The following is a 22519-nucleotide window of genomic DNA, read 5'->3' as shown; positions in this document are numbered from 1 at the left end:
CTCCTAGGAGACCTTGCAACTTCTGTTCCTCCGATGGAAAAATAAAGGCAGAATCAAACGAAAAAGGAGGGAAAAAACAACTTTCAGTCTTGAACAACTGGCAAAAACACAAAATTCCAACAGCATGATGCCCTGAATTACACACTACCCCAGCAGACTTCAGTCATCAGAACAAGGTCATTCAGATTCTGATTCTGATTTTTTTTTTTTTTCCAACTAGAGAAAGCTCTTAGCTGGCCACCTATGTCTAGGAGTCTGGGAATAACTGACGTAAAATAAGTATTAATTGTGCGTGTAACACTTAGAAGGAAGTGTAGTTCCTACAGGCCTCACATTTAGTCTTCTCTAAGCGGTGGCGCAGGGGCTAAAGCCATGACCTGCAGCGCTGGCTTCCCTTATGAGTGCGTGTGCAAGTTCCGGCTACTCTGCTTTCAGTCCAGGTGCGTTCTAACGTGCATGGGAAAGCAGCGGAGGATGGCCAAGTGCCTGGGCCCCTGCACTCAAGTGGGGGACCCAGAGGAGGCTCCTGGCTCCTGGCTTCAGCCGGGAATATTTCTGTCTCTCCTTCTCTCTCTCTCCGTAACCCTGTCTTTCAAATAAATAAATCAATAAATTTAAAAAAAAGTATACCCTTGAATGTTTCTTTTTCTTATTTTTCTTTTTAAATGAAGAACTGAATTCTGAATTCTGTAGAAGAGTCCATATTCTATCTCAGTTTTATGCATCAATTCATATATAAGCAAGAAGCACATGGGACAAGGAGTCCTATAAAGTTGATCTAATATCTGAAAAATAAAAATAAATAGAAACACAATTTTAAAAAGTCAACCCTGGGGCCAGCACTGTGGCATAGTGGGTAAAGTTGCCGCCTGCAGTGCCAGCATCCCATATGGGCACCAATTTGAGTCCTGGCTGCTCCACTTCCCATCCAGCTCTCTGCTGTGGCCTGGGAAACCAGTGGAACATGGCCCAAGTCCTTGGGCCCCTACACCTGTGTGGGAGACCTGAAAGAAGCTACTGGCTACTGCCTTTGGATAGGCACATCTATGGCCATTGTGCCCATCTGGGAAATGAAGCAGTGTGATGGAAGACCTCTCTCTCTCTTCTTTTTCTCTCTCTGCATCTGCCTCTCTGTAATTCTGCATTTCAAATAAATAAATAAATAATTTTTTTTTTTTTAAGTCAACCTCAGGGCTGCCATTGTAGTATAGCAGGCAAAGCCATCACCTACAGTGCCGGCATCCCATGTGGGTGCCAGTTCGTGTCCCGGCTGCTCTGCTTCCGATCCGGCTTCCTGCTAGTGTCCTGGGGAAGCAGCAGAAGATGGCCCAAGTGCTTGGGGCCCTGCACCCATGTGGGAGACCCATAGGAAGCTCCTGGCTCCTGGCTTTGGCTTGGCCCAGCTCCAGCTGTTGTGATCATCTGGGGAAGGAACGAGCAAATGGAGATCTCTCTCTCTCTTTCCCCACCTCTGTAATTCTTACAAATAAATAAATAAATCTTAAAATCAATCTTATGCGAGTATTAACACATCATGTCAGCCAAAACTCTCAATACCATGTTTCACGTGTGAGTGACAACCTGGCATTACTACCTGCGAACACACCAAAAGCACCATTTGTTAAGTGTGGAACCAGGAAAGAACATTTCTATGAACATTTGAAGATTTATTTATTTATTTGAAAGTCAAAGTTACAGAGAGAGAGATTATCGCACCTGCTGGTTCACTCCCCAGATGGCTGCAATGGCCAGGGCTGGGCTGGGCTGAAGCCAGCAGCCAGGAGCCTCATGTGGGTCTTTCACATGGGCAGCCGGGGCCAGAACACTTGGGCTGTCTTCTGCTGTTTTTCTTGGCCATAAGCAGGGAGGTGGATTGGAAGTAGAGCCGCTGGGACAATACGGGATGTTGATGCCACAGGTGGTGGCTTTATCTGCTACACAAAGCCAGCCCCTTTTATGAACACTGGAGGTGCACAACCTACAATGAACTGTGGCACCTCAAAACTCTCTCCTGATGGGTTGTTACATCATGGCAGTTTGAGAATGTACTAAAAACAAAAATGTCTGCTACCTAGGATGGACTCAGAATGCTGACAAATTCAGAATTATAAAACAGCAACAATAAATCTATTATAAAGAAGCCCATCAGATTACTCAATGAAAATGTTAATTAAAAAAGAAACACAAAAGTGCCAGCATGAACTGCCTCAGAACAAAAAAAAAAAAAAAACCTTATTATTTAACCACAATTGTCCTTCAGCAATGAGTCCTTGAGAAAAATATTCTCCCCTGTTCCTGCAGAACCACTGTCCAATTCACTCTCACCATATAGATTCAGCAACAAACACCTGGTAACAGAGGAGAATGAGGGACCGGCGCTGTGGCTCCGTGGGTCAAGTCGCAGCCTGCAGCACTGGCATCCCATATGGGCACCAGTTTGGGTCCTGGTTGCTGACTTCCAATCTAGCTCCCTGCTAATGTGCCTGGGAAAGCAGCAGAGGATGGCCCAAGTGCTTGGGCCCATTCAACCACATGGGAGATCAGGAAGAAGCTTCTGGCTCCTGGCCTCAGCCTGCCACAGCCCTGGCCACTTCAGCTATTTGGGGAATGAACTAGCAGATGGAAGAGGTATCTCTCTCTCACTCTTCCTCTCTCTCTCCTTCCCTCCCTCCCTCTGCCTCACCCTCTCTGTAACTCTGCCTTTCAAAATAAATACATCTTTTTTTTTTTTTCTTTAAAGGCAGAGTTACACAGAGAGAAGGAGAGATCTTCCATCTGCTAGTTCACTCCCCAGTTGGCCACAACAGCCAGAGCTGGGCCCATCCGAAGCCAGGAATCAGGAGCTTCCTCCAGGTCTCCCACATGGGTGCAGATGCCCAAGGACTTGGGCCTTCTTCCATTGCTTTCCCAAACCACAGCAGAGAGCTGGATTAGAAGTGGAGCAGCCGGGACTCAAACCGGCACCCATATGGAATACTGGCACCACAGACAGCGGCTTTACCCGCTATGCCACAGCACAGGCCCAAATAAATACATCTTAAAAAAAAAAAAAAAAAAAAAAGGAGAAAGAAGAAGAGGGTGAGAGGGCTTGTAAAATGTACAGTCTTCTTCAAGGGCAGGGCCATATCCCCTGGGAGGATACTGTAAAAAGAGTAGCACAAGAAAAAAGACACAAAACAAATCTGGAAGAACATAATAGTTCTTCCCCATGCTGCATTTACACGTTAACTTTTAAAGGCACAAAGTGCACTTTACAGGGCACACTAAAAGTGGGTGTGCTAATGAATTTATGTAACTAAATGTAATGTGTAATATTACATGAAAAGAAGAAAGAATAGTTTTTTAAAAAAAGAATAGCTTAATAATTAAACTTACTATAATCCAGCAGTTCCCAATTTTCTACTTAAGAACAGTTTTGATGACTTTGGTTTTTACAATATTTAATACATTCTTTGGATATTTTCATACTAACATTCCTCTTTCCCTGTTGTACCTTTTTTATTTTAGAAAAAAATTCATATCTGACTTATATATTTATATTTTTGTATTTGAAAAGCAGTGAGAGACGGGCACAGACAGAGTGACAGAGATGTCCCAACTGTGGCTCCCTCCCCAGATGTGGCAAGAGCCAGGGTGGGGCCAAGCGGAATCAGGAGCTGGGGACTGGGGCAGGCCTCCCAGGTGGGGGCAGGGGCTCAAGTACTGGAGCCGCCACAGCTGCCTCCCAGGGCTGCACCAGCGGGAGGCCACAATGGGCAGCATAGCCAGGACTCCAATGCACGCCTCTGACATGGCGCGCAATGTCCCCAGCAACGTTTCAACCACAACACGGACGTCCACCCCAAAACTTGTGGTTTAAATTGTTTACTTTCACAGAAAAGTTGCAGAGGTAGTGTGAGGAAGCCCAGGTTGGAATGGGGAAGGGGGAAGCCTCTTTAAGAGGGTTCAAAACGCATGTCTTCCCAGAAGCTGCCTTCAGCAAGATCAAAGCGCCAACACCACTCAAGCGGCCAGTTTCATTGGAAGAGCAGAGAGGCGGCGACTCCACCCTCTGAGTTCACTGATCCTGAGAACAGAGAGGAGAAGCGACCAGCACATCTTCTGATGGCATCCCTGTTCAACCGCGAGCAAGCCAGACAGGACCAGGGCTCCGGCCTTTCAGGGGCTTCACCCCCACTCTCTGATTATCAGCTGCTCTTCTGTTTTTTTCTCCCAAAATTGTGCTTAAAAGACTCAACCTACACAGTTTCTTGGGTCTCTCTTGGAGCTCCCCTCCTGGCTGCCGGGACAGGAGGTTTCTGACGGACATACATCTTGCTTTTGCCCACTGCCTTGTCCACAGAAACTGTTCTGTGTGAAACAAGAACAAAGGCCATCGGGGCTGGCACTGTGGTGCAGTGGGCTAAGTTTCCGCCTGGGGCACAGATATTCCGTATCGGCGCTGGTTCTGGTCCCAGTTGCTCCTCTTCTGGTCTAGCTCTCTGTTAAGGCCTGGGAAAGCAGCAGAAGATGGCCCAAGTGCTTGGGCCCCTGTACCCACGTGGGAGACCCAGAGGAAGCTTCTGGGTCCTGGCTTTGGATTGGCCCAGCTCTGGCCGTTGCGGCCATCTGGGGAGTGAACCAGTGGATGAAAGAACTTTCTCTATGGCTCTCTCTCTCTCTCTATGACTGTATCTCTCAAATAAATAAATAAAATCTTAAAAAAAAAATTAAGGCCACTTTTTTCTTTTTTTTAAAGATTTATTTGAAAAGCAGAATTACAGAGGGGTAGAGGCAAAGAGAAGTCTTCCATTTGCTGGTTCACTCCCTAAATGGACACAATGGCCAGAGCTGGGCCAATCCAAAGCCAAAAGCCAGGAGCTGCATCAGGGTCTCCCATGTGGATGCCAGCACTGCAGGCGGTGGCTTTACCAGCTGGCCACATTCCACCCCACCCCCTGCCCCAGCACTTTTCTTTATCGCCATTTTCCCTGTAACAACTGTAGACAAGGTTGTGGTATGTTCTACACTGGACTTCCTCTATGGTTAACATCCCATGTCACTATGATAGATTAATCACAGCGAATGAAACAACATCAATTCATCACTAATGCAGAGTCCACACCTGGCCCTACATCTCCCTCCCAGTTCCACCCAGGGCGCCTGACGCCACAAGGTCACCAGTTTCCTAGGCTCCTCCAGACTGAGCGCTTCTCAGACCTCTCCTGTCTCTGAGGAGTGCTGGCTGATGTGTGTGACACAAAGACCCGCAACGGGAGGCTGTGTGATGTGTGTTTCATCATAGGACTGCGAACACGAGCTTCGAGGAGGGAGACCACAGAGGAGCAGGGTCACTCTCGTAACCCTTGTCTAGGGCACACACGATCAGTGTGAGGCCGACCCTGGTCACCCAGCTGAGGAGCTGTCCAGCTTCTTGGGACGAAGCCATGACAAGCAGGGGATTTACCTCCACCTCCCTGAGGGGAAGAATCAACATCAACATCAATTACTTGCAATTTCTATACCCAGAAGAATTACCTTTTTTTTTTTTTGGAGACTGAGAGAGAGAAAGAGAAAGAGATCTTCCATCTACTGGTTTGCTTCAAATAGCGACAATGGCCAGGGCTGAGCCTGACCAAGGCCAGGAACCAGGAGCCTCTTCTGGGTTTCCCAGGCACCTGGGCCCTCTTCCACTGCTTTCCCAGGAGCATTAGCATAAAGCTGGGGCTGGAACTGGCGCCCGTACGTGCAGCTGGCGCCATCAGCGTTGCAGGGGAAGCTTTCTCGGCTACGCTACAATGCCGGCCCCAGAACTGTCTATTCTTCCCATTACATTTTTATTAGTACGAACTCATGGAAGTTTTTTTTACTTTAAGTTAGTCCAATCCAACTTTATGTTACTGCTTAAATTACTCCAGCACTGGGCATGGGAACTCTTTCAGCTGGCTCCTGTGTCCCTCTGGTGAGTCCCAGCTAAAGGGCATTCAGGTAAAGATCCCATGGCGTAGAAGGTTAAGCCACAGCCTGCAGCTCTGACATCCCACATGGGTGCCAGCTGGGGTCCCCCTGCCCCACTTCCGATCCAGCTCCCTGCTAACATGCCTGGGAAAGCAGCGGAAGATAGCCCAAGTCTTTAGGTACCTGCCTCCACGTGGGAAACCTAGAAGCTGGTTCCAGGTTTTGGCCTGGCCCAAATGCCACTGCAGCCATTTGTGGAGTAAACCAACAGACAGAAGAGTCTCTCTGTCTCTCTCTCCCTCTCTGCATCTCTGCCTTTCAAATAAATAAATAAACCTTTAAAAATTAAATCCCAATTATTACATATATGTGCCCATTTCTATTTTTTCTCCCTTCCTGTTCTCCTTTCCCCTTTTTGTCCTTTCTCGTGGACTTCCTTGCTTCCTGGTCCTACAACACGTTCCAGGACGCCCTTGTGTCTTCCAGGCCCAGCTCCAGAACTGAACGTTTTCTAACAGGTGTGTTCATGCGGCTGTGCGTGCGTCCTTGGTGCGTAAGCTGACAGAGCCAGGAAAAAGGCGTGCACACTGACCCGCAAAACGCCTGAAGCTGTGCCTGTTTCTCTATGTTCCACCCTGCCAAGCCCTATCAAGCAAAAAAGGAGTTCATATGAACATCTCCAATTCAAGTGCATTTCAGCCCTGCTGGTCTGTAACACCCTCCCCCGCCCAGAGAAACCTGGCTCCCAATAACGCCTTCCATTTAGAGACACAGACAGTAACAGCAGGAAAAACTTTCACTGAGCTATAAAATGACAAGTGAAGGAAAAACGTCAGGAAATAACGATCAGACAAATGTTTAAGGTCCATAAATCCATGCAAATGAAATAGTACATATTTATATTTATACATATATTGCGTATACTTCAAAATACCACATCCACATTGTTCAGCAATGTAATTCTATGTAAAAAATACATATTCAAAATTACCATAAAATCTGCCAAACAGAAGGGTGGCTTTCAAAAAACAATTCTGCTTAAATATCCACAAAGGGCTCAAGTCACACAATGTCTAGGTGTTTACAGAGAAGTGACCAGCGGGGTTTGCGGCCACACTCCACGGAGCCGCTCAGAAGCGGAGCTGCGGACAGCATGCTCTCCGTCAGGCAGAAACAAAGCAGGAGACGCGGGAAGGTCCCCAGACAGCCCTGAGCTCCGGCTCCTGCACCGCTGATTCTCTGCCCCAGGCCAGATTTCTACTCAGTATGCCAGGGAATTCAGTTTGGTGACAGATTATTTTGTACCTGAGTTCACTATCACATAGGATGAAAACGTAAATCGTTTCTCACAGCCATCACATTTTCTCCCCTCAGTTTGGGGACCCAACTGGCTGGGAGGGTTTGAGATCACCTGCGCCTCTCTCCTCCGACATCCACATTCACAAAGCACCCGGAAAACCAATCTGCACTTGAAACCCTGCGTGGGCCTGCTCCAGCCCCCACTCCTACCTGTCCCCCAAGTGCCTGGCCTGACTTCCAACCTCAGCTGTGGCCTGAGGGGACAGCCTGCTCTGTCTGCAGCAGGAAGGCGCAGCCCCAGGGACTGAATGACAGAAGCGCCCCGGCCTCCTGCCTGGGGACCCTGGCTGAGTGTCACAGCGCAGCTCCCAGGCTCCGGGAAGGACCACACTTCAGCTGCGCACACAGGCCCTGGCTCGAAAACCTGCCCCTTAATGCTGCCTTCCCCTCCTCTTCCAAACACACCACCTCCATTCCAATGCCTGTCTCGGGGGCAGCTTCTCAGGAACCTAACCGTGTAACCGCTTCAAAAACTGCCCATTTCTCCTCTCACGGGGGTGGAAAGCCTGGCTGCTTGGCCACAGCAGCCTAGCAGTAAGGAGGACACAGGCTCGAGTTCTGCCAGCCTGGGTTCAAATCTTGGTCTTGCCACATACAACCTGATCAGCCCTAAGCTAGTCATCTGACTCCTCCGGCCTTCCGCTGCCAGATCTCCACACTGGGTTCGCTGTGGACTGAAGGGTGCCACGCTGCAAGCATTCAGACAGCCCACGGAGAAGCCACACGGCTCACGGCCCACGTGAGAAGACCCCAGCACTCCAGTGTGTTTATCAGTACAAAGTGTGCTGCTCCAGGAGCCTCTGGCCCAGGAAGACACAAGCTGGACAAAAAACGTCCCGAATGACCCAGAAGCTTCTCAGCACAAAGCATCAAGGAGCTTCGAGACTCCCCTTGGAGCCCTCCTCCTGCTGTATTCACCAATCACAAACTGTGCGGGTGACCCAATCCTGAGCAGACTGCACGTTCTCACCCCTACCCTGACTACACTCCCGGCCACGAGAGGCTGCTCTGACGACAGGTCCGGCGGCTGCCCGTCCCCTCTGCCAAGCAGCAGGCTCAGCCCGGTCCATCCACACGTGGACGGTGCCGGTGCTCGAGAGTCCTTCAAGAATGGCGCAGCCATTTCCCCTCAGGGTCACCTCCACCACTCGGCAACTTACTCAGGACTTAAGGAAGGCTGGGATTTAGCTATTTATCTTTTCTTTAAAAAAAAAAAAAAAAAAAAAAAAAAACAGTAATCAAGATTTCTTCAGGGAACCGACATTTGGACTAGAGGTTACAATGTTCACATCCCACATCAGAGCTCCTGTGTTCAATTCCTGGCTCCGACTCCTGACTCCAGCTTCCTATAATGAAGACCCTGGGGGTTGGTGGAGTCAGCTCAAGTACTTGGGTTCAGGCTACCACCACACGACAGCCCCAGACTGCACCGGTTCCCAGCTTCGACCCCAGCCAGCTCCAGCTGTTGTGGGCATATGGATGGTTAGCCAGCAGACGGGCGCTCGTGCTCGCTCTCTGCCTCCCAAATCAATCTAAAATATTAAAAACAAGAAAAGATCTCTTCACAGGCTTTGTTCTTGCTTCTCTCTCCAACCCTTAGTAATTTTGAGTAGGGCTTTCAAAATGACAGAAAGGTGAAAGAAAGGTGTAGCAGAATCTAGCAGACGCATGGCCAACGGTTAGCCTGTCTGTCAAACTGCTGGGTGCTCTGTGCCTCCTGTCTGTGTGGGATTTCCTCCACAGAGAGGGGGCTACTCATTTAGTATCTGAGACGCAATGACTGCTTTCTCCAGGACTCTGAGAAGTTAAAAAGTGCTCCTTCACGCCTGAGCGGACCCAGGTGCATTTGTAGCCAGCCCTCATCTATGGGAAAGCCCTCCAGGTAGGACTACAAATCCAGTCACAAAGCACCGAGATCAGCGGATTTCACGAGTACAGAAGTCACGGTGCCCACTTGTTAGCTCATTCCTCATACCAGGGCTAACAGAAAGCCATGTTCAGTTGGCTGTGAATGAACGGCAACCCCATTCACCATTCACCATGCCATGGAGATCTTCAGTTACTGCTTTTATTTATTTATTTATTTATTTATTTATTTTGGTCAATAAATGGCAAGTATAAATCTTTCCTTTTAGAAACTCTCTAATACGCAGGAAGCCAGCTATTTCTCTTTCTTACAATACATGCCAGCAACTTTCATTATGAATAGGCTTTTCAGAAATTTTTAAAATTTTTAAATTTTTAAAATTTTTAAAATTTCAATTTTGTAGTTTACAAAAACAAATAAATGGCCCCGTCACCCAGATTTTGCAACATTTGCAACACCCAGATTTTGCCAACATTCCGCTGCATGTGCTTTCTCCTGTCCTCTGTGCGTGTCATAACCTGTATGTAAAACATGTCACTTCTTTAACCACCAACAGGAAGGGGCAGCCATCACATCCCCCTCACCCTCCGCCACAGCCACTCACATCACCAGGATACGACTTTCAAAACCAGGAAACTGAGTATGTGGCAACATCATCTCATCTAGAGAGCATTTCCATATTCCAGCTGTGCCCAAAGACCCTGCCTCTCTCCAGCATCCTTTGCCAAGACACAGCATGCCCGACCTGGAGGCTGTGCCCAGGACCAGCGTGGCCGCATCCTTCCCTGCGTGAGGGCAGAGCTTCCCCTCCAGGGCTGCAACCAGCAGCACCTCCTCTTCCCACGCAGCCCTCGACAAGAATGCAGCGTCTCCTGCGTGCCAAACACGGGAACAAAAGCCCTCTCTGCCTGACTAGGAAGAACAATAAGTTAATTCACAGAAACTTGGCCAAGTCTTTTGAATTCCCGGAAGTCATCCAGCAAGAAGCTGCACAGAAATCCAAAATTCTTATCAACGTGTTTATCATCTGTCTTCAGGCTAGCTTAGATCGATATAAAACTAATACTTCAAATTCTAAAGGGAGTATTAATTAGGAATTAAGTAAGCAACAAAATTCTTCACCAAAATATCTGGATTGGATAGATCTACTGCATCTCAAGACAAGATTATTCTTAGCTCCCAATCTGCCAAATCACGTAAGTTTGAATACTGTTTTGAGGAAAAAAAAAAAAAGCCTTTATCCAATAGCATAATATTAAGATCTATATTCTGCATTATGTCATAACTATATGATTCAGAAACAATTCACGATATATGTGCACTTACGTTAGACCTAAAATACCTTGTCTTTTCTCTTACAAAGAAAAGCATTTTGGAGCTGGTGCTGTGGCACAGCAGGTAAAGCTGTGGCTTTACCCACTGCCTGCGATGCCAGCATCCCAAATGGTTCGAATTGCAGTTGCTCTACTTCTCCACCAGCTCCCTGCTAATGAGCTGGGAAAATCAACAGAAATGGCCCACATGAAGCTCCTGGCTCCTGGCTTCAGCCTGGCCCAGCGCTGGCTGTTGTGGCTATGTAGGAAGCAAACCAACAGCTGGAAGATTTCTCTGTTTCTCCCTCTCTCTCTCTAACTCTGACTTTCAACTAAATAAATATGTTTAAAAAAGAAAAAAAGGGAAGAAAAGCATTTCATTGTTTTTAAAATGATTTTATTTTTATTTATTTGAAAAGTAGAGTTATAGAGAAGTAGATAGAAAGAGATCTTCCATCCGCTGGCCCACTCCCCAGATGGCGGCAACAGCTGGGGTTGGGGCAGGCCACAGCCAGGAGCTTCCTCTGGGTCTCCCACTCGGGTGAGGGGCTTGAGCAATCCTCTGCTGCTTTCCAAGGCACACCAGCGGGAACTGGGTCATAAGTGGAACGGCTGGGACACGAACTGGTGCCCATACAGGAAGCCAGCACTGAAGACGGCAGCTTTACCCTCTATGCCACAGCGCTTGCCCCAGAAAAGTGTTTGAAAAATGACAAAAACTGTATCATCAAACTGTTTAAAAGGTGTTCATCTTAATTATCCACACATCTGTCTTTGGAAAGATATATTTATTAAAGTGTTAACACTAAGATACTTTTGGCTGATAAAACTATAGAATTTTATTTTTTTAACCTAAATTTTTTTTAACAAAAAACTGTGCCAGTGTTGTGGCACAGGTGAATAAGCCTGTGTCTGTGACACCATCATCTCACATGACTGTCATTTCAAGTCCCGGCAGCTCTACTTCCGATCCAGCTCCCTGCTCATGCTCCTGGGAAAGCAACATACGTCTTTAGGCCCCTGCACTCATGTGGGAGATCTGGATGGAATTCCAGGCTTTGGCCTGGCCCAGTCCTGGCCACTTAAACCATTTAGCAAGTGAACCAGCAGATGGAAGCGCTCTCTCTAACTCTGCCTATCAAATAAACCCCTTTTAAAAACAAAACGAAGGGCCCGTGCTGTGGCGTAGCAGGTAAAACTGCCTGCAGTGCCAGCATCCCATGTGGGCCCTGGTTCAGGTCTTGGCTGCTCCACTTCTGATCCAGCGCTCTGCTGTGACCTGGGAGGGCAGTGGAAGATGGCCCAAGTGCTTGGGCCCCTGCACCCACGTGGGAGACTCAGAGGAGGTTCCTGGCTCCTGGCTCCTGGCTTTGGATTGGTGCAGCTTGGCCGTTGTGGCCAACTGGGGAGTGAACCAGCAGATGGAAGACCTCACTCTCTCTGACTCTCTCTCTCTCTCTTGAGTGACTCACGCTGCCTGACAGTTCCAGAATTCCTTCCCCTGAGTCTGAGAGATCTGGCTGCTTCCCCTGCCTTCAGCAGTCACGTAGCAAACGGGCAGTCATCGCCCATGGCTCATTGCACAGTGCAGCGTCTCTTCGTACACTTGTGGAGGTCTTCCCTTCCTGCCCTGGAGGGTACCTGGTTGTTTTTCAAGAGAGAGAGACAGAGACAGAGAAAGTCCATCCACTGGTCCACTCCCCAAACGGCCCAATAGCCAGGACTAGGCCAGGCTGGAGCCCCATCCAGGTCTCCCACGTCAGTGCAAGGTCCCAAGAACCTGGGCCACTTTCTGCTGTGGCAGCTGCATTAGCAGGGAGCCGGACCGGAACCGGAGCAGCCAGATGGGTCGTCAGCACCACAAATGGAGGCTTAACCCGCTGCACCGCAACACGGGCCGCCAATAAGGCTGGCACTAAGCAACGATCACTGTACTTGCGCCAGCCTCTGTCAGGCTTCCACTAATCAGTAATATATGCTCCATTTCTGAGTCTCTAAATGGATGATAAAACGACGTTTACAGTAAAACAGGGACATTACTCATATTCAGAAAATCTGAGGCAATATCTAAGACAACATGGACTGCAAGATGAAACATTATTTCATGTCACTAAGAAAAACTGAAAGTCAATTGAGGCACTGCACACTCCTTCCTTCCCAGTGAGAATCTTTAATTTACACGGACAGACAGCTCCTCAGAGCTCCTGCATATGTTCTCCTCTTCTAGCATCGCCGTGCGACTCCATAAACAATCTAACCAATCCCCTTGGAGTGCTCCTAAAAGGTCTCAGACACAGGCTGTGGCTGCTCGTCCGCCTGTTCTGGGTGTGCCCCGACAGCCCGTTCCCCTGCACCACCGCCGCAGCACGGGGGGCAGAGTCTCAGCTGCTGCCTCAGGGACGTCACTGGAGTGATGTCATCCATTCTGTAATTCCAACTCCATTGTCTGCAACTCACCGCATGCGGCTGGAGCATAAGCAGTTTTGCTACGTCTGACAAGCTAACATCTGCTATCTTAGCAACAGTCCTCGGCCGCCCACGAGTGACTCATGCTGCCTGCCTGTTCCAGAATTCCTTCCCCTGAATCTGAGAGATCTGGCTGCTTCCCCTGCCTTCAGCAGTCACGTAGCAAACGGGCAATCATCGCCCATGGCTCATTACACAGTGCAGCATCTCTTCATACACTTGTGGAGGTCTTTCTTTCCTGCCCTGGACCGCACCCGGTTGTTTCTCAAAAGAATATAGAGCTGTGGTCACTCAGGTCCTGGTGAATACTGCCTTTCTTTCTTTCCTTTTAAGATTTATTTATTTATTTGAAAGGCAGAGTTAGAGAGAGAGGGAGAGACAGAGAGAAATCTTCTATCCGATGGTCTACTCCCCAAATGGCTCCAACAGCTGGAGCTGGGCCGGTCCAAAGTCAGGAGCAAGGAGCTTTATCTGGGTCTCCTTTTTTGGTGCAGGGGCCCAACGACTTGGGCCATCACCCACCACTTTCCCAGGTCATTAGCAGGAAGCTAGATCGGAAATGGAGCAGTCAGAACCCAAACCAGTGTATACACGGGATGCTGGTGCTGCAGGCGGTGGCTTTACCCACCGTGCCCAGCGCCGGCCCCAGTACTGCCTTTCTGACAAGTCTGCACCCTGCTGCTCTGTGTCTGGGTTTTTCTTCACAGACTATAGCTGCTTTGCTTCATTATTTTGTGAACAATAAGTTAAATGACCAACTAAGGAAACACTAATACAAAGGGTCTTGAAAAAGTTCATGAAAAATGCGTATTATGAAAACACAATGCACAAACTTAGAAGCTTTCTGCACTAAAAGAAATTTACATTTTAATTGTTTTCCATAAATTTTTCCCAAGTACCCTTGTACATGCAATACCACTGATGATGGCGCTGCAAAGAGCCATGGCGAACCCCACTGGCAGCACCGGCACAGCCGCAGCCAACCGCAGCCGACGTCTCAACTTCAGGCTCAGCGTCAGCTGGGTGAGGGCTGAGAAGCCATTACTGCAGGGCTCCGCCAGGAAATCCGCATTTTCCAGAATTACTGAAGAAAATCCAATTGAGCTGCCTTTATGAAAGTAGTACCAAAAATCACATATTTATCAAAAACTCTCACATCTATTATCCCATTTAATCTTCCCAGCAGAGCTGAGATGTAATATATTTTTATGTGCTTTTCAAGGAGACATGAAAATAGTCTTCAGAAGACTGAATCCAAAACTCATCCAGGAGAACTTATCAGGAAGCCACTCAACTCAAAGCCTATTAGCCTGCAGCCACCCATGGCTGATCCCCGCTGCACACTCACACCTGACAGTCCATTCCCTGGACACTGCAGAAGGCCTGAGCTCACCCCACGCCAAGCCCACAGATCAGTGCCCACCCCCTCCCCACTGCCCTACACCCTCAGTTTCCAGGCATTACCTGGCACAAGGAAGAGTCTACCTTTTAAACTGAAAGATTTTAGATTGACAAGGTAACAGAACTATGAAAAGGGAGCATAAAAAAGAACTCCAGGGCTTGATGTTGTGGCACAGTGGGTTAAGCTGCCACCCACATACTAGCATGCCAGGTGAACTCTGGTTCAAGTCCCAGCTGCTCCACTTCTGATCCAGCTCTGTGGTAATGCGCCTGGGAAAGCAGTGGAAGACGGCTCAACCAGGGGCTGGTGCTGTGGTGTAGTGGGTAAAGCCGCCACCTGCAATGCCGGTATCTCCTATGGGTGCCAGTTCAAGTCCCAACTGCTCCACTTCCCATCCAGCTCCCTGTTAATGCATCTGGGAAAGCAGTACAGGATGGCCCAAGTGCTTGGGACCCTGCATCCACCTGAGAGACCCGGAAGAAACTCCTGGCTCCGGCTGTTGCGGCCATTTAGGAAGTGAACCAGCAAATGGAAGATCTCTTCCCCCTCCCTACCCCCGCCTCTGTGACTCTGCCTTTCAAATAAATTAATTAACCTTTAAAAAAAAGATGGCTCAACCACGTGGGCCCTTATCACCCATGGGGGAGACCCAGGTGGAGTTCCAGGCTCCTGGCTTTGGCCCATCCCTGCCTTTTGTGGCCTTTTGGGAGTGAACCAGCAGATGGAAGATTTCTCTCTCCTTCTCTCTGTACCTCTGACTTTCAAGTAAATAAATAAGTCTTTAAAAAAATTCCAAAAAAAAACAAAAAGCCCAAAGATTGCTGTACTGAATATTTACAATGTATTTAACACTTCCTGTTCACGCTTGCTCCATTGATAGTGAGTACTGAGTGCCCAAGGAGACACCACTGCCGCCCCTCAAGGCAAGCCTGGTAAATCCTTACACACCACCAGTGAGGCTGCGCTCCCAAGGGGTGCAAACTCCACGATATTGTCTTTGCAATGGAGATCACGCTTGACTAAAAGGAAGGTCGTGCTGACACACAACGCAGCACAGGGAGCTTCGGAGCAGCCTGCGAGGAAGCGGCAGCAGGGGCAGCGCGGGGCTGGGAGTCGGGTGAAAGCGCAGTGCAGCCTCGGGGGAGCGACGGGCGGGAGCCACCCTTCGCTGAACTGCGCTTGACCCAGGAGCGGTCAGTCCACACGGCCCTCCGCGGTGCCTCCTTTCCCGCTTCTGAAGCCGGAGACCGCACACGATTCATCCCCCTAGTTCCGGGGCCACAGGCGACCTCAAGGCTGCGGCATTTCCCTCACGGAGCCTCCTCGCACGGTCTGCAGCCAGCACACCCTGGTGAGGCCAAGATTCCAAGCAGCTCACCCTGTGTCCTACGCCTTTGTCCCCAGATACACCTGACTGCCACGGTCCCTGACTCCGTGTCCTCCACCCCCACTCCCAGCTCAAAAAGCGTCGAGGGTCACCCAATCACCCCACGTGCTCAGGTACCCAGGGACCATGGCTGACCACAGGTCTCCATGCCTCAGCTTCCTCTCCCCTTCTACCCTATACCCTGGAAGATCTGGGTTTAAGAACACACACTGCCCACTAGCCTCACAGGCTGGCCTCATTTAGAACAACCACTTGGTGACCTGTCAGTCAGCTGGAGACAATGTTCTGACCTTGCAAATCTCTGGGAGGAGGCGGAAAGACTTCCCTTCCTAATACCTAGTTCTCACAAACGTGAAACTGCTTCCCAGGACGCCACGGAATTCAAGGGCCTTCAGGTAAACTCTAGTTGTAAAAGGCTTCTTTCTGATCTAATGACTCAGATAAGAAATAATTTATCATTTGAGAGCACTGTTAAGATTTGTTAAGCGAACTACCACTGAAGACGATATAATTCCCAAGGCACAGTGCTAAGTCTGAGCAGCATTTTAACGTGGCACTGGCACCTACAGATAAGGGAGGAATTCAGGAGAAGCAAAGGCAGAGCTTCCTCCCAGGAGGAAGGAGCAAGGAGGACGCTGGAACAGCAGAGGTTAGCAACTCTGGAGGTCTGGTCAACATGGGGACAGACAACAGCACCACAGGCTGACAGCAGCACTGGTGGAGTGTGAGTGTTTGGGTTTCTGAGTAGTTGCATGGACTTTGCTAGCTGAGCAATTCTAAGGCAAAAACCCCTCAGACTCCCCAAAGTGTGCCATGACACTCACAAAAATTTCAGATTTTGGAGTATTGGATTAGGCATGCTCAACCTTGTAATATAAAATAAAGTGTCAGAAGATAAAATAGCTGTATAAAATAAATTAGCTCTTTAACATCTTACAAATCATCACTTAAAAAATCTTTTCAAAACAATTCATCAATAAAACTCCAATTTTTAGATTCCCCAACCTGATCTATTTACTCGGTTACGCTGTTCCACCTTGTTTTACTTTTCTATACACCATCTTTCTGATTATCTCCTTCACCCATTGTCTTGACAGAAATCCCACTGCCTTTCCCACTTTGCTTTCCAACACTAGGAAAACAGAGACAGAGGCCACAGAGCAGAGAAGCCAGCCTCTGGACCAGCGCTCTCCCTGCTCCCCGCCCAGCTGGCTCCTGCCGTGAGGGGGCTGGAACCAAGATGGACATGGGTGCCAGGCACAGCTTTCCTGATACCGCTGTGTGTCTGTCTAGGCGTGTACAGCAAACAGAAATTTTAAAGGAACTGATGGCTGCAGGCTCCTTACCTATTGCAGGACCCAGATTCTGATGAAAGAATAGTCGCTTCCTGCACATCAGAATAATGAGAAGCATCAGCTGGTCTCTCGGGCGCCAACTTCCCTGGGGAGCCCAGCTTTGAGTGAGTGAAGTGGTTTGTTACTGAGGTCATCGCTGAGAACTTCATCTCATCATTTTCCCCGTCTAAAAAGGAAAAAAAAAGTCTCTTCAAATCTATAGCCTCCATATGCCCTCTGTTCCTGCAATCTTCATACTGCTGTTTGTACTCAGTAAAATGAAAGTGTGTGCAACACTGATTCCAAAACTGGAGTGACAGAGAAAAAGATCAGCACTGCCATGGCATCATTATACCGCTCACCCTATGTTTTTCCAAGATTCATTATCTCAAAAATAAAGCTCCCTTTAAAAACAGAAGAGGGAAAAACCCTATAATTCTAACGAGGCATTCATTTACAGAATACTAAGGAATTTCACTGATCAGAGAACACCAACAAACAAGAATTATGACCAAAGGACTAAAGATTCAACTAAGAGAATCCCAGTATTTGTCATTATTACATGAGAGTGAACCTACCTGAACATTTTTTGAAAGATTTATTTATTTATTTGAAAGGCAGACTGACAGAGAGGTAGACACACCAAGAGAGAGAGGGAGTCTTCCAGCTGCTGCTTTGCTCTCCAAATGGCCATAAGAGCAGCACCTGGGTCAGGCCAAAACCAGAGCCAGGAGCACAATCCTGGTCTCCCACATGGGTGGCAGGCTCCCGAACATTTGGGTCATCCTCCACCGCTTTCCCAGGAGATCAGTGGGAGGCTAAATTGGAAGTGGAACAGCTGGGACTCGAACTGGCACTCTGATATGGGACGCCAGCATCACATATAAACTTCCATGCCACAATGCAAGCCCCTGTTCATCCTTCATCTAAACCACTAAATAGAACCTAGCTGTTTACTACGCAACAGGAAAACTAATTGGACACAACAAACGCTTCCCCTGGACCCAACACCTCTATGTGTCGCCTGTCTTACTGTGTTTCTGAGGTAACAAAGGTCCAAGGGAACTAGAGCAATGCAGTCAGAGGTTCGGAGAAGTGAGACACACGCAGGGCCAAGGCTTTGCTGGGTTCTCACCTGTGCCGTCTCAGGTCAGGACCTAGGCAAGTGCTGTGTGTGCAGGCTGCATGTACACATTTTCATTCGTTTCCTTGGAGAGAAACAGAGATCACACACCACGCCTGTCAGGGCACAGGCCTTTCAAAGAGGACGCCATAAACAATCAGCCAAGGTCTTGCTACAGAGAAAATTTATGGAAGAGTGAGACGGCTTCTTCAGAAAGCCTATCCAAGTTCAGACAGTCAAGATTTTTCCAAAAATAGTTCTACATTTTTTTACAATACGAGAAGAGCCTCCATCACAGTGGTATAATTTCTGGAATAAGTGCATAATGTTGTCTGGTTAGCAACAAGCCATGATTACCAAAACAAAACCCCCTGTCCAATGCACTGCTCTTACGGCCATTCGGAGAGCACAGCAGCAGATGGAAGACTCCCTCTCTCTTGGTGTCTCTACCTGTCAGTCTGCCTTCCAAATAAATAAATAAATCTTTCAAAAAATGTTCAGCTAGGTTCACTCTCTTGTAATAATGACAAATGCACCAGAGCCTGTGTGTCTCCTGTGCAGACACCCCATCATGTTGAAGAACCTCTCACCCTGGAAATCTCAGGGCACCCAGGCCATGATCGCTCTCAATGGGCCAGGAGAAGGCAGTGCAGCCAGCACCAATCTTTCACGTCTGCAGCTTATCCGTATCCTCTCACTGCTTCCTCTCCTTCGTATGCTTCTGGAAGATAAATCTGCTCTCTGGGACAAACATCATTCAGGAATCTGCAGGCCCTGAAAGTTAATTATTCATCATGCCTGACCTTAGATCTCAATCTCAGCAAGCAGGCCTCAAATGCAGCCCCCAATGGGAGACTGAGACACGCAACAAAACAGGGCAGGTTCACCTGAGAGAACCCAACAGGTCACTGTTTATTCTAAGAAGCAGTAGTGACACTGGCCCATGATTCTCCACACAACCCGTCTCTGCAGTTAGTCTCTGCATGTCTGTCTTCTTGTCTTGCTCTCTCCACCCCTGCCACACAAGTACATTCGTGTACAGCAATCTCACAGCAGCAATCAACTTCAACACGCAGACAGGACAACACTCAGCTGTCTATACACACAAAATACAGAATCCCTAGGCACAAGCACTCAATTACAGCCAGCAGAGACTCAGCTAATACACACAAACATTTTTCTGATTGGAGATGTTAAAACAGATTTTCTCAAGAGCTAGACACGTTTCTAAGAATACTCTTCAATAATTACATGAAAAAAATTCAACTTGTTCAAAAATCATGAAATACACACCAAGGCACCAAACTACTAAAAGGCACCAACAGAACTGAGAATGAAAATAAGGGATGCAACAGCACCTAAAAGAACAAAAGACTTAGCAATAAATCTAAACAATGAGGACAAAGACTTACAAACTAAAAACACTGAGATTTATAAAACTATGGGGCTGGCATTATGTCAGTTCAAGACCCAGGCGCACCACTTTCAATGCAGCTCCCTGCTAATGCACCTGAGAAAGCAGCAGAGGATGCCCGAAGTGCTTGGGCCCTTGTGTCCACTTGGGAGACCCAGAACAATCTCTGGACTCCTGCCTTCAGCCTGGCCCAGCCCTGGCCATTGTGACTATTTAGGGAGTGAATCAATGGATGGAAGCTCTCTCTCTGTCTTTGCCTCTCTATCTGTAACTCTGACTTCTAAATAAATAAATAAATCTTTCTTAACAATTTATAAAACTGCTAAGAAAAATAAAGACATGATTAAATAGACATACATCCCATGTTCATGGATTGGAAGATATTAAACTACCAATATTATCCAAGGGAACCTACAGATTCGGTATAATACTTAACAAAATCCCAGTAATGATTTCTGCAGGAACAGAAAAGTACATCCTAAAATTTATATGGAATCTCAAAGGTCCCCAAATAGCCAAATAATACTAGAAAAGAAAAACAAAGTTGGAGGATGTACATTCCCCAATTACAAAATTTATCACAAAGCTATAGGAATTAAAGCAGTACAGCAAGGCACTGCCATATACACAGACTTATGAGCCAACAGACTAGAGAGTACAAAAATAAATATTCACACATATGGTCAACGTTTTGTTTTTTTTTTTAACAGGCAGAGTGGACAGTGAGAGAGAGAGACAGAGAGAAAGGTCTTTCTTTGCCGTTGGTTCACCCTCCAATGGCCGCCGCGGTCGGCACGCTGCAGCCAGCGCACCGCGCTGATCCGAAGGCAGGAGCCAGGTGCTTTTCCTGGTCTCCCATGGGGTACGGGGCCCAAGCACTTGGGCCATCCCCCACTGCACTCCCTGGCCACAGCAGAGAGCTGGCCTGGAAGAGGGGCAACCGGGATGGAATCCGGCACCCCGACCGGGACTAGAACCCGGTGTGCCAGCGCTGCAAGGCGGAGGATTAGCCTAGTGAGCCGCGGCGCCGGCTCAACGTATTTTCAACAAGACTACCGGGCACATTCAATATAGACAGAACAGGCTTCAAATACGAGTGAAGAAAAACTGGCAATCTATGCCGAAACAATCAGGTATAATACTCAGCTGATACAGTATACAAAAATTACCACAAAATGGATCAAAGACCTAAACAGAAGAACTCAAACTATACTATTCTTAGAAGAAAACATGAAGGAAAAATCTTTATGGTACTGGATTCAGGAATGGTTTTATAGACAAGCACCAAAAGTACAGGCAACAAAGAAACAACGGACTGGACTTCATCAAAGGAAGCATTCCTGTGCATGAAAGGACACCAGGAAGTAAAAAAACACCATAAAAAATGCTTGTAATTGTAAATTGTAAGAAGGATCTTCAAAAACTTCATGGAAAATGAGCACGTGTACATGGATTTCAAAAAAGTTTTACACTAAAATAAATTTATTTGTTTTAGGTTACTATTATTTGAGAGAGAGACAGACAGACACAGAGCTCCCATCTGCTGGTTCATGCTCCAAAATCCAAGAAAGTTGTACTGAAGAACTGAAGCCAGGAGCTGGGAACGCAACCCAGACCTCCCACGTGGGCGCCAGGAACCCAGTTCCTTGCACCCTCCCTGCTGCCTGCCAGGGTCTGCATCAGCAGGAAGCTGGGGTGAAACCCAGACGTTCCAGTGGGAGATGTGAGTGTGTGGAGTGCCACATCCACACTAAAATGCTCTTATTAATTCTCTTTTCCCATGAGCATCCTGAAGTACCCTCTTAACACCGTAAGAGGCTAATAGCTACAATACACAAAGAATTTTTTAAAACTTTTTTTTTTTTTTTTTAATTTGAGAGGCATAGAGCCAGAGAGTTCTTACCTGCTGGTTCACTCCTCAGATGGCTGTAATATCAGGGAGCTTAACCCGGGAGTCAGAAACTCAATTCCCGTCTCCCACACGGGTAGCAGGGACCCAAACACTTGAGCCATCGCCTGCCGCCTCTAGGGGTCTACGTTAGGAGGGAGCTGGAATCAGGAGCAGCACTAGAGTTCCATGAGGCACTCCAACACAGGACGTGAGCACTACAACCAGCCCCTTACCACTGGGCTAAACCCCACCCGGCAGCAACAACTACAGCACAAGCAACCCAGCCACAGATCGGGCGGGTGACCCACCCGGCAGCAACAACTACAGCACAAGCAACCCAGCCACAGATCGGGCGGGTGACCCACCCGGTAGCAACAACTACAGCACAAGCAACCCAGCCACAGATCGGGCGGGTGATCTGCGTATTTATTTCTCCGAAGAAGAAAGACAAGTTGTTTACAACCACATGAAACGCTGCTCAGCATCATTAGTCACTAGCAAATTGCAAATCATAAACCACAAGTAGGGGCCGGCGCTGTGGCACAGTCTTTCAAAGCCCTGGCCTGCAGCCCCGGCATCCCATACGGGCACTGGGTCAAGTCCTGGCTGCTCACTTCCAGTCCAGCTCTCTGCTGTGGCCTGGGAAAGCAGAAGAAGACAGCCCAAGTCCTTGAGCCCCTGCACCCACGTGGGAGACCAGGAAGAAGCTCCTGGTTCCTGGCTTCAGTCTTGCCCACCCCTGGCCATTGCAGTCATTTGGTGAGTGAACCAGCGGATGGAAGACCTCTGTAACTCTCTTTCAAATAAATAAATCTTTAAAAAAAAATCCAAAATAAACAAGCAAACAAAAACCCACAAGCATCTGTACCTCTGTCTACTAAGATGGCTATGATAACAAACGGACAGTAACAATTATGGACGATGACATGGAGAAACCGGAACACTCACACGTTGTTTGTGCGAGTGTAAAATACCACAGTCACCATAGATGACGGTGTGGCGGTTTCTCAACGATCAAAGTATCGG

The 22519-nt window shown here is 48.0% G+C and overlaps 1 protein-coding gene across 15 annotated transcripts in view; it reads right to left on the bottom strand.

The window, feature by feature from the left end:
* RAD18 (RAD18 E3 ubiquitin protein ligase) overlaps positions 1-22519 on the bottom strand; it is a 102250-nt gene that overhangs the window by 23629 nt on the left and 56102 nt on the right. For 10 of the 15 annotated variants that reach the window (XR_011379675.1, XR_011379674.1, XM_008273586.4 and 7 more), the window contains one exon: positions 17078-17252. The exons of 4 other annotated variants lie outside the window; for them this stretch is intronic. Coding sequence is in view for 9 of the 11 variants with exons in the window: in XM_008273586.4 (XP_008271808.2) it covers positions 17078-17252 (175 nt within the window). In the remaining 2 variants the exon portion in view is untranslated. Of the gene's footprint in view, positions 1-13848; positions 14051-17077; positions 17253-22519 lie in introns of those variants that run through there. One more of the 15 variants, XM_008273579.4, reaches the window with a different exon arrangement.

The sequence above is a fragment of the Oryctolagus cuniculus genome, chromosome 10, assembly GCF_964237555.1.
Source record: "Oryctolagus cuniculus chromosome 10, mOryCun1.1, whole genome shotgun sequence".
Taxonomy (NCBI): Eukaryota; Metazoa; Chordata; class Mammalia; order Lagomorpha; family Leporidae; genus Oryctolagus; species Oryctolagus cuniculus.
This window is presented reverse-complemented; position numbering and strand designations above follow the sequence as displayed.